The sequence below is a fragment of the Saccoglossus kowalevskii genome, chromosome 11 (assembly GCF_978046115.1).
Source record: "Saccoglossus kowalevskii chromosome 11, keSacKowa6.1, whole genome shotgun sequence".
NCBI lineage: Eukaryota > Metazoa > Hemichordata > Enteropneusta > Harrimaniidae > Saccoglossus > Saccoglossus kowalevskii.
The window spans coordinates 31,598,530-31,616,580 of NC_140651.1; the positions used below are offsets into that span (position 1 = coordinate 31,598,530).

Consider the following 18,051-nt stretch of genomic DNA (forward strand, 5'->3'; position numbering starts at 1 on the left):
GCCTAGCTTACTTGATTTTGGAGTTCATGACTTGTGTAATATAAGATGCCTCCAAAGGAGATTACGAACATGATTTTCTTGGTCCTAATATCACTGGCTTGCCTGGCATGTCTGTCAGTGGTATGGCTGGAACTCACTAGGATTTTACTCCCCACACATTGTGATTTTAATCCACCACAATGACAGAGTCTTAGGAAACTGTGTATTCTTGTACATTGAACATATAATATAAGGTGACATGGGCGATGGTACAGTTGTTTGCATGTTTGCCTTGTACCAGGGAGGTTCTGGGTTCGATTCTCAGAGCCGACTGTTCACTAAGCAGTTTAAACTTGATTTTGACAGCAGTTACTTGAATGTCCGGAAATCAACTTGTTTTTTCCCAGTGAGTTGTCCTCACATTAAACTGAGCCTCAGCTGTGCTGGTACATGTTGGTAACATACCAACTTTGTACTTGTAATGTAAAAACAGCCGATACATCAACCTCAACACAGACAAATATTAAATTAATTGACATTTATACCATTTCTGAAAATTGGGAAAAAAAAACATTAGCAATAAATTCCACTTTTGATTTAAGTATCTGATACTTAAATTCTGCACTGCATTTTAAAAGGTACTACTACTCAGATTTGGTGCTGCATTTTGAAACGTAATTGTTCTTACGCTATTACTTCCAGTGATTTAGGAGTGTAGATGTGTGATTTAGGTGTTGCTTCACAAGCCTTGCAGAGAAACTATTTCTTGATATAGCTGGAGGGCCGAAAAGCGTTTTTTTCACCCAACATTGAGTGCCTATTAATCATGTGTTGTGGCTGCAATGTAACAATACATTTGCATGTCTGAGAGGTTTTTACTGTCATTAGTTATAGCAGTATGAAAGACACTTGTATCTGGAAGTATAGAGGAACAATCTTTGTTTTAAAGATGACCATTAAATTTTATGCTGCCAACGTTTTTGTACAATATGATAGCTTAACATAGGGATTATCAGTTATCTATAATAAGCCTCTGTGAAAATTATTCCTGTTCCAAAATTATCACTATTTTTCCTATGATCCAACTCTCGCAAAATCAGGCCAGTTAAAGCACTTTAAATATTGACGTATATCAGGAAAGCTACATTTCAACGAAACAGTGATAGGGGTATGATTTTTAGAACATGATTGCTGAATGAAAACAAATAAAATGTTAATGTAGTAGAGTATTATAACATTTTAAAGAACATGTGATACTGTAATTTGTGTATAAATTTACCTTTAAACATTACCTGCACCTCTGCCAGAGATTAAGGTATATCAAACTGATGTACCTAGAGTGAATATTTCTAGAAAGGCTATTGTACATGCTCACCTATGAATACTGTAATACCTTTGTCTGAAGGGAAACATGATTAATGATGCAATTACACATGACTGCAAAACAGTATTGGAATGGATCAATCAACCATTGTACTCAAGCTGTAGAAATTGGATTGTATATGTGCAGATTGACATAACGCTGTAATTACAGTCATTTTGATGTGAGTCCCATGTGATGTATATAACATAAATTGATCACATGCTGTTTGACGACTGTTTTTTTTTAAAATACAGAGTTCAAGATTTGATACACATGTTTCTGAATAATAAAATTAAATGGAATGCGGTTATGCGAACCTTACAGGTGTTCTCTACTAAATCTCACTTTATTAAAAACCCTATGGTAACTTAAATAACACTGTTTCAAATTGACCTCTGTGACCTCCCTGATATTAAAAATACTGATTCATTCTTCAAGAGTGTCCGTATGAACTTGTACAAATCTGGCTGATTCTAATAATAGAATTTAATAGTATGACACTAAATGTGTTTTCACATTCTATATTTAATAGCATTTGCTGTCATATAGCTTCAAATTTAAGATGTGTGCAGCTCTTGAACTTTGAGGTCTCCTCAGCAGCTATGTTGATGTATGTAAAGTAGAGTAAAAGCAATTTACAGTAAAACATATTGGTAGCAATAAATAGTACTTCTTTGCTAGTGTGAAATTCACCACCTGTGTAACTCGTAAATAAATACCCGGTGACTCTTGCATGAACTTGGGTATCTTCTAACAAAATAAATAGTAGTAATGAGATTAAACAAATTTTAAACACACACACACTGACTGAAGACTACTTGATACTATGAATGGATCCCCTGTTTCCATCCAAGTATTGGTTTCATTCAGTCTTGTTTGATCTTCTGAATAAGAATTAGTTTGTCAGGACTCAATACAGTTGGTACGTTTTCTGCTTGCAAATAGGTTGATTTCCCACATGAAGCTAAGCTTCTTGAATGAATAGTAAAACTGGTATTAATTTTTGCTGACTTAGCAAAAAATATAATCTGAAGAAAACACCTTTATCTCTGTATTTAGAATGTAATATCAATCACTGAACAAAACAAACTACCCGGGGTATGTCCCAAAATGCTGTTATTAGTGAAAATGTGTTCCAGTGAAAATGAGTTCTTTAGTACATAGCTGGATTATTCTCAGGACCGAATGTCCAGGTATTTTCACTACTTGGCAATCATCACCAGTGAAATCAAAAGAACTTTCAGAAAACTGTACTTTGTGATAGTTGTTGACTTTCCTGAACAGTGTAACAAGACTACCCTAATATGTGAAACATATATAAATTTGGTTGCTCAGGATTTTGTTGCGTTTTCACTGACTCTTTGACCTGCATTCCACAGCAACGTGCACAAAGGCCATAGAAATACTTGGTACAGTTGTGTGCATCTAAGAAACATAAAATGTTCTGCAACGTAGCTCCACCTCCGTGAATTTATTGACTTTTGACGAGACAAACTAAATGCTGAGAGATTTGAGGGTCTGTAATTATAGACTGGGGTTGGTACAATGAAAATACATGTAGCTACAGGGTGGACTGAAAATAAAATCACCAACCTGTTATGGATTTGGGAAGGGGGTAGCCTTAGCCTGACCAAATGGATCTTAAATTTCACCAAACAAATTTCTAACTTATTTGTTGTATCTCTGGACATGTAAAACACTAAAACTTGATTAGAAATCAGGTATGCAAAAGTACAAATTTCCATTTACAAGTTCATCCTCAGTTCACTGAACGCTGCTTTTGAATAAAGTAAGTCAATGACCTGGTTGCACAGCCTGATTCAGGTCTCTTTCTCAAAGGTTGATGAAAAGCTGCACACATGCAGTCAACTGTCATGTTGCTACATTACTGAAATAATATTGATATTTGATCATTATTGTTCTGTGCTGGAGAATGTATGAACATGTACACAATAGTTGCCTAGCTGCCTGTTCACGGTATACCTGAACTTCCGAACTGTGAGAACACTTTTTTCTTTCTTTCTTTTTTATTTGGACGCAAAAAATTTGAAAATGTCTTGATCGCCTTGAAACTATATAAAGAAAATTAGTCAGGTACAACATCAAGAAAACTTCCTTCCTGTTGTTTTTGCGTGTGAAAGAGGAACTGAGACTACTGGTTGTTTCTGGTGTACAAATTTAATATTTTTTCTATACTAGCTTCATAACAGTGATTTCTTAATAACAGGATCCTGAAACTGGTGAGGGAGTTGAGGAATTGATGCAACGGATGAGGAGATTAGAGGAGTCTGAAGCTGAGGAACCCACACAGGAAGAAAGGGTCAAGAGGTTTGAAAAAGTAGAAAAACAGAGTGTTGAATGTAAGTATCACTATCATAGGATGATAATGGATATGTTGCTAGAAAAAAAAATTTGAGAAGATCACTGTAACTCCCTTTCTAAATGGCTGCAATAAAATTTTTACTGCTTTTTCAAAATTTTTCAACTTGCAAAATTCATGAAAATGTAAGTGGTTTACTGTATACCATATTTGTGCTATTACCGGGGGGTAATATGCATTTAACTGGATCATTAAGTTTAAATTAAATCATTAAATCACCTTTTTTAACCATGGAAACATGCACTACTGCTAAAGTAAATACTGTATCACTTCTTGCTTAATTTTGTTTTCATTGATAAATGCTTTTTATACAATTTACAAATGTAGAAACCATTTGTAAATTCAAATGTTATTTTTATGTTATTGGCCTTAAATATTTATATCGGGTGTCATTCGATGTAGTCTCATCTCATATTCAAATAAAATACACTGACCTAAAACTGGAAATTAAATCTTCGCATTCCTGTAGGATTCTATTTATCATGCCATCAAGATAAATAAAAAAATATTTTGTCTACATTTTAACTACGGGTATGCATTGATGCATATCTAATACCACATATTGTAGAGTTTGTAAAGCCTGCTTGTGAAGTAGAAAATAATGACTTGCAGTATACTAGCATGTTTTCCTGAACCCCAGATAAACCCCTCTATATCTAGGCCCCGGCAACTTAATAAGGTTCATGATTTTATTCATTATTATTTAATGCAGCTAAAATGTCTTTTACTCCTCCTGTGAATAGTTAATAGATTTTCACTGGTATGTGCATTTAATTCAAAGATTCCAGTCAAACAAGTTTTATTGTAAATTCATATTTATATGGATTTAATTTTAATGAAATTCACTTACCAGCAGCAATAAAAGCCAGTGAATAACTATTAACTCTTATCTCAAGTTAATGTACATTGTAAAAGTGCATGGGGCTGGCAGGATAAGGGTTAAATACACTCATAGTATCTGCCATCGATCATCTATGGCTGAGTCAACTTCTTTAGATCAGTAGAAACAGTGTTTTAGAATAATTAGTACCTAAGTTGACAATGGAGCCAATAATATCCCCATTTGTAACTTGTGAATGCTGCTGTTATTTTAAGATTTCTGATCAATTTCTCCAGCTAATCTTAGTTAACAAGCATGCCACTGGGAATTTTTGTACAAGTTAATGATTTCCCTAGACTATAGTGACATATAAATTAAAACGTACTCCTATTTTGAGATATTTTCTTCTAGCAACAAAATGCCTCTCTGGGGTAAAGGGTGTAAGTAAGACCATTGACGCATTGACATTGTTTCAAAAGTCTGTCAAAATAAAGTATTCTTAATAATAAACGAATACACATGCAAACACAGTTGACAGTTGTCACTTTGACTAATATTGATTTTATTTTTACATTGCCAGAACAATGTTCTCACTAGATATAGTGGGACGCAATTGTTCCATCTGTTTAGAAAGTATGAGACAATTACACATCCATGTGAAACCAAAGACAAAAATGAAGTATTTTGTTCCCCTTATATTGGAGTGCAGACAGTGTTCTCAAATGTTTGTTTCAATTTTATTCTGCACCTATTAATTTTCGCTTGTATTTTCTTATTTTTTTGTGAGACAATTTGTCTCATGGGAGTAAAAAACCTAGGACAAAAAGCGATAAAATCATCATGCAGCGCAAGCGTAACCAATTAATGTAATATAAATGCACGGTTTATGTTGCTATGAGTCCCATAACAGTACAACACTGTATTGCTTTAAAATATATTTTAAATTCTGGTAAATAAACCTATTTTGGGAATAATTTTCTAATTTTGCATAGTCAAATCTGGACCTGCATTCAAATCTGGAATACTATGCAGTTCTAGTCTATATGCTGGATTTATGGCTGGGATGGGGGATCTTTACAAGAACATCACTAAAAAAAAGGCTCATGCATCAGTAACAAAGGCTTTCAGTATTAGCATAATTTTAGTGTAAAATACTTAAAAATGGCTACCTGTCATTTTAGCAAATTTTGCTTAAAGGCAAAAATTAACATACATGTATCGCTTGCTAATGCTGTTTTCACATTCATTTTAACTGTTTGTGGAATTATAGATTAGCTAAAGCAAAATTGTAACAAAAAGAGATGTTTTACAGGAATTATTCACAATGCACATGTAATCAATTTTGTTTTTCAGTGTTGCCACATCCGGAGGAACATGTGGATGTGGATGTGGATGTTTTGAAAGCTGGTCTGTCAAAATACATTGAAGATCCAGACTTCTCTTATGAAGATTTTGCCAAGAGAGGGTCAATGTCGAGTATACCTACTTTCAGAGTACAGGTGAGTTAGCTTCAAACAGTATAAGGACATCTTTGTTGTTGGTGTGTCACTGATTCGCAATCAAAACACACTAGACTGTTCAGGTGGAATTTCATGTCTGGATACATGTTATTTTGATCCATAAGCTGTCATATTCAACACTCTCTTTTTGATGCCAGAAGTGTGCATTTAAACTAACTATATGGTGCTGGTTATATGTAAAGCAAAAACTAATCTCAGTTGTCTTCATAAGTATATTGAGCAACTGTAAAAGTGCAACTGTATTTTAGCTAATTTAGCTAAACCTTAATTTTGCTAATTCAAGATAAAATCTATATTCTCACAATAGGATTGTTGTCACTTTAACCAAATTAATATTCTGTAATTCATGCATTTAGTCAAATTTACTAAAATGGCATTTTGCTATTTTAACATGTGTTAGTCATTCTGTAAACTCAGGATCTAGCTCATGTACATGGTGTATACTTTATTGGAATAGAACAAAAAACAATCAAATAATACATTTTTCCTAGTAGTACCTGTGTATGTTATTGTCATAACTTAGTCAGACTTGTGCATCTATAACTTCATAATGAGTTTATTAGATGTAAACTGAAAAATGCAAGTATCCTTAAAACTCATAACGTAATTGGTTTATGACGCATGTGGTTCTGTGTAAAAGTAACTTTAGGACAATATGTGCCATTTATCTTTCAATGTGTAGGTCAATGAGTTTCTATTTGTGTTTTCTAGGATTATTCTTGGGAAGACCATGGTTTCTCCTTAGTGAATAGACTGTATTCTGATATTGGTCCAATCCTGGATGATAAGTTCCATGCGGCATATGAGCTTACCTATAATACGTGAGTATATCAGTCTTATATTTATAACAACAACAGCAAACAAGGCAGTTATTTTACCATTAGATTAGACATTGTACACATGCAAAAACCATTAACCAGGTTGTCATTGTATACTGTGTAATACTGTGTGACGTTTTAATTAGCACCCTTGATATACATTATATATAATTGTGCCTTTTATATGTTTACAAATTTTATAAATTGATTAGAGATATTAACTGTTCTATTGAGTCTGCAAGTGTGGGGTTCAGAAATCAACACATGTATGGAATATTCAGTTTGGGTAGAACATTTAAAAAAACCTGGGTACACGACATCTACTGATTATTGGGTTAGGTGTGTAACATTTCGATACAAAAAAATCTACTGATTAGGTAAGGAATGGGCCATTTAAAATTCTGGGGATTTGATGCAATAATTTTTAACCTGACTATCCTGAATAAACAGGATTAATAGCTGTCTTATGTTTTAAACTTGAATTTCATTTTTATAGCTCAATGCCGAAAATCTGAAATACGGTGTTGAGATTTCTTTGTCATCAAAATTGATCATCAAATGTGTATAGCAATTTATCAGTGTGAAAATGCTTCTTAAATACATGAAGTTTCATATTTGGTGAATCCCACATGATTTTGTTAACATCACTACGACGCTATGACCTTTGTTCGATTTCACACATATTGGATCTGGCAGTGAACGAAAAACATCAGATTGAGAAAAAAAATATCTCTGTTTTTCGTTTCTGTGCGTATCATTTTGAACTATGCGTCTCAAACACATTTTTTTCTTTCACAGCATTCCTAAAAAAAAATCGCCTCACCGCCTCATTTTAAAATTTCCATGAGTTTTTTTTTTTTCTGGCCATACAGTATAATTAAGTTGAATGCTTCATCTCACTTTGTTGTAGTATGGGTATGAAGAGGAATGTGGATACGTCAACTTTGAGAAGAGCAATTTGGAACTATATTCATTGTATGTATGGAATTAGACATGATGATTATGACTATGGTGAGGTTAATCACCTACTGGAAAGGAACTTGAAAGCTTACATTAAAACAGTCGCCTGTTTTCCAGAAAGGACCACCAAGAAAGATTTTGATGCTTTCTGGAGAGGCTTTGAATACTCTGAAAAGGTGTGTATTTTTACTGTGCATCAATGTGGTACAATTGTTCTAGTAGTACACATTTTATTAGCATTAGACAACAAGTCCCGAGAATGACCTCAAATTGTCATCAATATAAGTTATTCCTACAGAGCTTACTTCAGATCAACACTGAGGGCGCTATCCAGAAAACAGAAAACTGTGAATGCCCTAAAAAGTTACTAGTAGTTAACACTCATACAAACCAGAATATGATTGGTTGCCAAACTTAGCCAACATCCAACGTTTGCCATGGGTTTTTTTAGCTCCGCTGTCGACTTTGTCGAGCAGAGCTTATCATATGAGTGATTGTCCGTCGTCGTCCGTGTCAATGTTTTACTTTTTCGACTTCTTCTTGAAAACTACAAGCCTGAATGCTTTGATACTTGGTGTATATGTACCTTGGGTAGACCTCTCTTAGGTTTGTTCATTTCATGTTGATATCTTCAATTCTCTAATTTTGGTGAATATTTTTGTCATTTTTGGTAAAAAGTGATATTTTCGACTTCTTGTTAAAAACCACAAGTGCAATTGCTTTGATATTACATATGTAGGTACTACATGTGGACCTCTCTCAGATTTGTTCATTTTGTAATGATATCTTTAATTCTCTAATTTTGGTGAATATTTTTGTCATTTTTGGTAAAAAAGTGATATTTTCGACTTCTTGTTAAAAACCAATAGTTCAATTGCTTTGATATTACATATATAGATACTACATGTAGACCATCCTCAGATTTGTTCATTTTGTAATGATATCTTTAATTCTCTAATTTTGGTGAATATTTTTGTCATTTTTGGTAAAAAAGTGATATTTTCGACTTCTTGTTAAAAACCAATAGTTCAATTGCTTTGATATTACATATATAGATACTACATGTAGACCATCCTCAGATTTGTTCATTTTGTGATGATATCCTCAATTCTCTAATTTTGGTGAATATTTTTGTCATTTTTCGTAGAAAGTGATGTTTTCGACTTCTTGTTAAAAACTGTAAGTCCGATTGCTTTGATACTATACATATTGTTCATTTTCTAATGATGTCTTCAGTTCTTTAATTGTGATGTGCATTGCTAACAGCGGAGCTATCTCAGCCGATAGGCTGCTTGTTTTTTTATATTTGAAAAATTAGAATTTGACAATTTGTCCCTTTTTAGAGTTCAACTGCAAGTATGATTTGAACATGTGATCTACCAATCCACAGTCAGCCGGCGCACACGTGATAATAAAATAAATACGACATTTACTACATGGGGGCCGCCATCTTGAATGACGCATAAAACTAAATAAGAGACAAGTTGTGAAACGCGTTTTTCAGATTCCTACAAATCAGGACAAAAATACTAATCTTTCACAAAAATACGATCCGTTGGGGTTATATTAAGCCAACCGATAACAAAATTCGGCCGAATTCGTCGTTTTTGTGTGGAAAAATCCCTTGCATACGAACACCTAATTACGCAAAGAACATAGAACACTATGCCGGGGTATTTGAAACTAAAAATTGGCATTCCAGCACAGCAGCCAATCAGCGACGGCCTAACTCTTAGATGACAATTTCGGTTTCAAATACCCCGACTTAGTGTTCCAGGTTCTTCGCGTAATTAGGTGTTCGTATGCAAGGGATTTTTCCACACATAAACGATGAATTCGGCTGAATTTTGTTATCGGTTGGCTTAATATAACACCAACGGACCGTATTTTTGTGAAATATTGATATTTTTGTCCTGATTTGTAGGAATCTGAAAAACACGTTTCACAACTTGTCTCTTATTTAGTTTTATGCGTCATTCCAGATGGCGGCCCCCATATAGTAAATATCGCATTTATTTTATTATATCAGATGTGCGCCAGCTGACTGTGTACCAATCATGGGACTACGTGACAACCACTATGCTGTTGGTGATCCATGTGTGATCCAACTCATTAACAGGCCTTGAAGTCAGGTTGTGTGTCAGTCATTAGGCTGTTACAGTTTGAATTGTAGATGTTTATCAGTTGTTTATCAATGCAATGAATCATACAAACCAACATTAATCTACTGTGTCCTTGACTGATTGTACAAATACTCCATCAGAGCATTTTGGTACTGAAGTACTTTGCTATAGAGTTTTGATATTTGTTGATGGTTCTAGGTGTGACCTGATATTGGCCTTCACTGGTGTTACAATGAAGGACAACTTAAAACAACTTTAGTTACACCATTCAAATGACCCCCCCCCCCCCCCCCCCACACACACACACACGCACAAGAGGCAACAAGCACAAGACCCACTAAATGTCACACTCTTGACATACCCCTGCCCCTTAGGCATTGTTCCAATTCTTAAACATGGCTCTTGGGTAAAATCAAGATCTCCTGTAGTACATTACCCTGGCCTCAGTTCCGGGGTTGGGGGGGTTGGGGGGGGGGGGGTGGTTCTGAATTTCAATTGACTGGTTCATCATGGCCATGCACATCTGTCACAAGTACATGCCTTACACATTAATAGAACAAGTATAGTACCTTTTTTGATCTATCAGAAGTGTTTGTAAACCAAATCTTACATTTGTTATATACTAAAATATCACTCATTTTGATCACTGACACATTTATGACAACAGACACACTTCAGTCATTGACCACAATTTGTTATTGTTAGCAGTATGGTATTAACTTTTATCACTTTGTCTTGAGAAAGTGTACAGCATCATTCCACTCTCTGAATTACATTGTTTTTTTCTCTGATTATCTTCACTATTCAGGTGCATGTAAATTTGATGGTATTGGAGGCACGTATGCAAGCAGAGCTTCTCTACGCACTAAGAGCGATCATGAGGTACATGATATGAAATCCTGATGATGATCATGCTCACCGTTACTAGGTTACTGCATCATGGCCTCCCCACCGGAGATGATGACAAGCGCTGTGCTTGACCAATGCAGCATAATTGTAAACTTGTTGTACAGTTGCAGTTTCTTCATTTCATATTGCAATAATTCTGGCCACAGATGTGTGTGCTTCCAAAGAAACAAACTGAAGTCAGAAATCCCCAAGACGTACCCTCATGTATTATTCTATGCTGCTTTCTTATTATATTGCTGTGTTATTATTATTTATATTTATAATAATTGAATTAATATTTTCCCCCTTAAAAGACAAATATAAAAAATAATATGAGTATGAATAAATCTATAAGATTACCCAACTTTTCCAAAAATAAAAAAAAAAAGACCTTAAAACTACTACATGATGGTGCATGCATTACATAAATAGAGATTGTAAATTCAGTTAAAAACAAATTCCAGGACTCTTGGTTTAATACAGTATCTTTAGTAATAGATTAAAACAATACTTTATTAAGTATGCCTTTCCAAGAAATAGACATATAAAATTTTATTCCTCTAGCAGGAATACTTTCAGGAGCTCTTATTGAAAATAATTTGGTTTCTTGTGTCATATTTGACAGTTTCTGCATTTGGACAGTGCTTTCAGGATTGCCCAATACTGAAAGGCTTTCTGGAAAAAAGTTCTCCCCCTGAAGATATTATTTTGGGGGTATGTTTGGCAATGCATTTCATGTGGAATATAACTTCAGTTATTTCCTGAATAAGTATCATAGGCTGACATGCTATTGAGCATATTTTTTCTTTTGTTCCAAAATTAGACTATGTATGGTTTGGGGTTTGCAGTTTATCATTCTACTTTGCAATGCAAATGACCAAGGAACACCTTGATTGATTGGTTTTGAACATTCTTGCCTTATAAGAAAAACCTCATCTCTGAATTCAAATTAGATGCCGCTCAGCACTAGTTGACTGGTGTTTGTTGACAAATGTAATTTGCAATGCCAATAAGCAAGGAACACCTTGATTGATTGGTTTTGAACATTCTTGCCTTATAAGGCAAATCTCATCTCTGAATTCAAATTAGCTCAGCACTAGTTTGATTGGTGTTTGTTGACAAATGTAATTTGCAATGCAAATGAGCAAGGAACACCTTGATTGATTGGTTTTGGAACGTCCTTGCCTTATAAGACAAATCTAATCTCTGAATTCAAATTAGATGAAGCTCAGCATCAATCTGATTGGCGTTCTGCTCACAAATGTAATTTGCAATGCAAATCAATCACCTAGAGCAGCCAATGGTGTTGTTTTTCTTATCTATGTACCCACCTTCAGAATGTTACTATTTCATAAGCACTGACTGCTGCTTAATATAAGTTAATATCTGTCAAATACTATGTATAAGTAAGCCATATTTTGTATCCTTTGCTTTAATTATGTATATTTTGTGTTGTTAGATACTACGTGATAGAAGTTATTTTTCTTCATATATATATAGTCTTATGACCCAGCATTATGTTATTTTATTAATAATAGAATGAAGTAAAATTTACAGTAATTCAGAGAAAAATGTCTTTGTAAATTTTCAAAATGTGAGCTATAACTCAATATAAAATACTTAAGATGTTAAGGTGAAGAGTCTCAAAGATGTACAGCTATGCTTCTTAAGGTGAAAGCTGAAGGACCTTAAGATGGAAGCCTACTCATAAATGAAAATGCCCAGAAACGTTACCATAAATTGTACTCACAGCCAATGTCAGGATGGTGATTTGAGTCACCTGTCTATGTTTTGGACAATGGTTGATAATTCATGGAAAGGTGGTCATCTTATCATTATTAGAACACTTTTACCATTAGTTTCCATGGTGGAGATGTATCTTATTACGAATTGTTGGTTGCTGAGCAAATTATATATAATGTGACTAATGGTATACTTTTTGTTTATCCTAAGTTATTTTTAAAAAAATCTGGGTTTTAAAAAGTGATATAAAAAAAAAATTGTGTTCTATGGTACGTACTATAACACACATCTTAATGTTGTTTCATGTTACCATTAGACAATAGTTAAATTACTGTACATAATAAATCAATGAACATTGCCACATCATTTATATTTATATAACAATTTTTTTCTAAAATTATGAGTAGCTTCTGTCTTGAGGTATAAAGCTGAAGAGCCTTTTATTACAATATTTTGCATTATGGGTCTTTTTTCATCTATTTTCTTCTCAGTCAACTTAGCACATTGATGATCACTTCACATGTGAGTGTGTTGGGCACTAATGTGTTTTCCCTGCTTCATATTTAGTCCCCGTTCGGACGTAGTCCGAAAACGGGGACTTATGCTTTGCCCTGTGTGCGTCCGTGCGTGCGTCCGTGATCACCTGTATCTCGAACATGCATGGACCAATTAAGTTCAAACTTCACTCATACATCACACATTATATGGGACATATGCACATGCATTTTTTTCATGATCCGATTAACGATAGCCGAATAGCGGCCATTTTAAGGCCGAAAATGCATCAAAATCACACATTTTCACCATTCCGGACCCGGATCTCAGTTATGCATGGACGGATTTCGTTCAAATTTGGTACATACATTAAACATAATAGGACCTTGATGCACGTCATTTTTTGTGTGGATCGGGTTTGAAATGGCCGACTGGCGGCCATTTTGTTTTAAAGAATTCAGTTCTGGATCCGTATCTGAGACATGCTTGGATTGACCGAGTTCAAACTTCACACACACAAGGTACATCATGTCACAAATATGTGTGTGCATTTGTTTCATGATCTCAATAACGATAGCCAAATGGCGGCCGCTTTAAGGCCGAAAATGCATTGAAATCGCACATTTTCACCATTTCGGACCCGGATCTCAGTTATGCATGGACGGATTTCAGTCAAATTTGGTACATACATTAAACATAATAGGACCTTGATGCATGTTATTTTTTTTTTTTTCGGATCAAGTTCGAAATGGCCGACTGGCGGCCATTTTGTTTTAAAGAATTCAGTTCTGGATCCGTATCCGAGACATGTCTGGATTGATCGAGTTCAAACTTCACACACACAAGGTACATCATGTTACAAATATGTATGTGCATTTGTTTCATGATTTCATTAACAATAGCCAAATGGCGGCCTCTTTAAGGTCGAAAATGCATTGAAATCGCACATTTTCACCATTCCAAACCGGGATCTCAGTTATGCATTGACGGATTTTGTTCAAATTTAGTACATACATTAAACATAATAGGACCTTGATGCACGTCATTTTTTTTTCCGGATCAAGTTCGAAATGGCCGACTGGCGGCCATTTTGTTTTAATAAATTCAGTTCTGGATCCGTATCCAAGACATGTCTGGATTGATCAAGTTCGAACTTCACACACACATGGTACATCATGTCACAAATAGATATGTGCATTTGTTTCATGATCCGCTTAATAATAGCTGAATGATGGCCATTTTAAGGCCGAAAATGCATCAAAATCACGTATTTTCACAATTCCGGAACCTGATCTCAGTCATGCATGGATGGATTTTGTTCAGATTTAGAACAATGTGTTGTACATATGCAGGTGCATTTCGGTCATGATCTGCTTTGAATGTATATGTCACTCAAATATGAACGGAACGGGGACGTGTCATTGACAATGACTTGTCATCCTGAATATCATTGGAGGAAAGCAGAAAATTAGATTAGTTTTGATTTGATGGTGCAAAAGCTGAAGCCACTAGCTGTCACTGCCCTATTGAGTTGAGTTGCTGACTGGTTTTCAATGTGCATCTCAAGATCTTTATGATTAGATCAAACCATTTTCACAAAGGTGTGCTGTTTGACTAAATGCACATGTTTACTATGCCACACACTAAACACAATGACTGTGTTGTGACATGTAAGACTGCCTCAGTACATAAATTTTGTCATTGTCATACAGCAATTGATATTATTGGATGAAATAAATTGAAAGTTACTTGCATCTTCTATTTATATTCAGTAAGTCCTTACTATTACTTTGATGTTTAGGTTGGTTTGACCCAACCCAATGGTGCTGTTTTGGCAATGATAGTAAACTACATGTATATACTATAAATGCATTAGTAAGTAAAAATCTGCTAAATTAAATATATGTGAACGTGTAAAATAACAATAAAACTCATTGTTCCTTGTGAAAATAAATGATTTTACACGTATTCCATCTTTACCATACCAAATCAAAGAATGGGTTTTGTCACATTGTGTCCAGTCGAATTTTCTGTAAATCCTCCAATGAAAAATAATTGGTATTAGTGCCACAAATATCAACAGTATTTAAAAGTTTTATAAATCATCTAGTTTATGATTCACTGCCCATGTGTCTTGACACTATACATGCATGTATATTCAGGTCAATGTCCAGTAGAACTGACTTTGAACAAAAAAAGTAACTTTCCAAAGTATTTTGTGTGACATTTCAGTGAGAGTCCTCAATAATAAGATATATAAGGTTGTCTCTCTCTATATATATATGCCATTGTTGATATTTACCTGATATTCAATTACATGTTTATATACATTTTAGGGATGTCTAGTGTTAGTATGCCAGCAACTCTCACACACATACAAGTACATCATTGCTAATATAGAGATTAGAACAAAAATAAGATAAATAACAAAACAGGGCCAATACTTCCTGTTTTTGTTTGTTGTAGTGCTATGGCTGACAGAAAATTTTCAATATCAGAGATATTTGCTGCAAAAGTGTTTGAATTATAAACTAGTCTCAAAAGTTTCTAAAACTAAGACTGGAGTGGGTTCTGGACCTAATAAGTTTCACCAACCCCACTCACTTTTGGCACACTATCCTATAAAATCCCTGGGACTTACATCAGTGTTGATTTTTGTTTCTTGTATAAGGAACCAGGCAAGGCTCATTATTTACAGGTGTTTTGCTATTGCGTGATGCTCTGTTGTATATTGGTAAACTAGATGATAACATGTAAATGAAGCAATACTTCATTGTTTTTTCCCAAAAAAAAGGTTAAATCATTGAATTACATGTACTTTTTTTTTTATTTTTGTGGGTTATTATTTATAATTGCATTAAAGGTCAACTTCAAGCAACTTCCAATTATTCACTTTTTTGTGAGTATCCGGTGTATTAAAGCCCTTCCACTGAAGGGATATGAACTGTTTGTCTTTAAACATGCACCAACACATGTCTTTAATGGTATAATATTGATTTAAACATGTACGTTTTAATATTATTGTTTGTATACTGTTGATCATAATGGAAAATGATGTTTGTGAGACACGCAACAGTATTTATTAGATAAACTATCAAACCCACTAATTTACAGCTGCAGTGATTGTTGCACAAAAGCAACTAATTCACATGCCTTTAAATTTACGTGTTCTTGTCCTTATTACATCTTTATTAATCAAATAGAAAATGTTGTTGCGTTATTGGGTTCTTGTGAACATTGTGGGGGGGGGGGGGTTCATGTACTTTTTCAGGCAATGTCCCAGTGTAAAATCATGTGATATATATATTTTTTTTACCTGTAAAGTTATTATACACAGCAAACATGTAGATTAGTGTTTCCATGGATAAATAACATTAATACTGCTGTGTCATCCAAACAGAAAAATTTTACCATTGATATTATTGATATATTCCAGCTGGAGCCTGCATATACATATCATATGATCTATGCATGCTCCACTACTGTTTATTGATCCCAAAGATTTGCCCTTACTTAGGGATACTTTTTTGGAGAATGCTAGGGAGTGTACAGTTTGCAATGATCACCTGCAGTTTCCCAGAAAACATAGCCCAATATCACATGATACCAACATGCTCTTTGATACATGTAACTATTGCTGTTTTTTACTGAATGGACTAAAATGATACTTGGCTGTATGTACCATTTTGTGCTGTTATCTTTGTTACCATGGCAATAGTAGATGGGTCAGAAATATCGGCATGTATTGCACTATATACAAAAGACTTGTAAATATAACATAGTAGGGTCACTATGATGTAGGTTTCTATATTGATGTACAGGATGCTTGCTGTGTTTAAAATATTCCCTGCATTGGTGGGATGCTGATTAAAATAGGCAATGTGCCTTGTTTTTTTTTTTGTACATTGGTGGTTTTCTTGTGTTTTTGCTTTTATTTTTCTGTGTTCTTCATTTATACCTAGCTTTTTAACCAAGGTGAAGCTTCTTCAAATGACTTGCAACCTGACCAGAGAAAAAAAGCATGCGTTTCTGTTGATTCCTGCATCCCTGAATGAAATTCTTAATGGTGTCGTTATTGCAATTGACTTGTTACATATACACTCTAAAGCCACTCAATATCTCTTCATATGTCATAAGAAGTAATTCTAGAATGATCGTCAATGTACAAAAAACTTATCAAACTTTTGACCCATGTAAAGTGCCATTGTCAGACCCAGGAGTAACTTGTCTTGTACAGATACACGTAGATACACCCACCAAGATCGTCATCCAAACTCTCAACTTTACATCCATATACCTTCTGGTCCTAAGGGTCATTTTATGTCTTTGATTAAATTATTTAGATTATCTAAATCAGGGTTATGGTTTGATTAACCGAAAAACTATAGATTTCAGGTCAAATAATTTCCGGAGGTCTTTCGGAAGTGGCGCCCTCTACTAGCCAATCTTGTAGGGCACCCTGGGTGTTCTACAACCATAGAAGTCACTAGAATGCGGTGCAAATACACTCCTGCTTTGTCATGGCGGAAAATACCAACATGTCAGTATGTTGATAGTCGATAGAAGGGAATTTTATTTTTGCAACGTCGAAGCACAGTATCACGCGTGCAAGTTTACGTTCTACCCGAAAACTCCATGCGCGCCCATGCGAAATTCCGTATCTTCGACTTCCGGGAAGTTGTTTATTATTATTAGTTTGCCCTATTTCCATGTTGAGAAACCTCACCTGAATGGCCAGAAAAGGCAAGCATCCTCGTACTTTCTAACCCTAAAAAGTCAAATCATGGACGTACGTCCATGCTCAAATAAAGGACACTCCTCCAAAATCTGTCTGAAGGTATAAGTTCACTAAAAAAATATTTTTTTTTTCAAGGAATAAATTTAAGGTGCACTATAATATTATGTATTGTGCAACTTTATCTTCACAATTAAAGAGCGATAGTCGTCGCACCACGCATGCGC

General features: G+C 34.6%; 1 protein-coding gene across 2 annotated transcripts in view; it reads left to right on the forward strand.

The window, feature by feature from the left end:
• LOC100374305 (sestrin-1-like) overlaps positions 1–16,992 on the forward strand; it is a 119,053-nt gene extending 102,061 nt beyond the window's left edge. For both annotated transcript variants that reach the window (XM_085505117.1, XM_085505118.1), the window contains 5 exons: positions 3,570–3,702; positions 5,896–6,041; positions 6,774–6,883; positions 7,791–8,016; positions 10,772–16,992. In XM_085505117.1, coding sequence (XP_085361243.1) covers positions 3,570–3,702; positions 5,896–6,041; positions 6,774–6,883; positions 7,791–8,016; positions 10,772–10,858 — 702 coding nt within the window. In that variant the 3' untranslated portion in view covers positions 10,859–16,992. The remainder of the gene's footprint in view (positions 1–3,569; positions 3,703–5,895; positions 6,042–6,773; positions 6,884–7,790; positions 8,017–10,771) is intronic.
• The last annotated feature ends 1,059 nt before the right edge of the window (positions 16,993–18,051 follow it).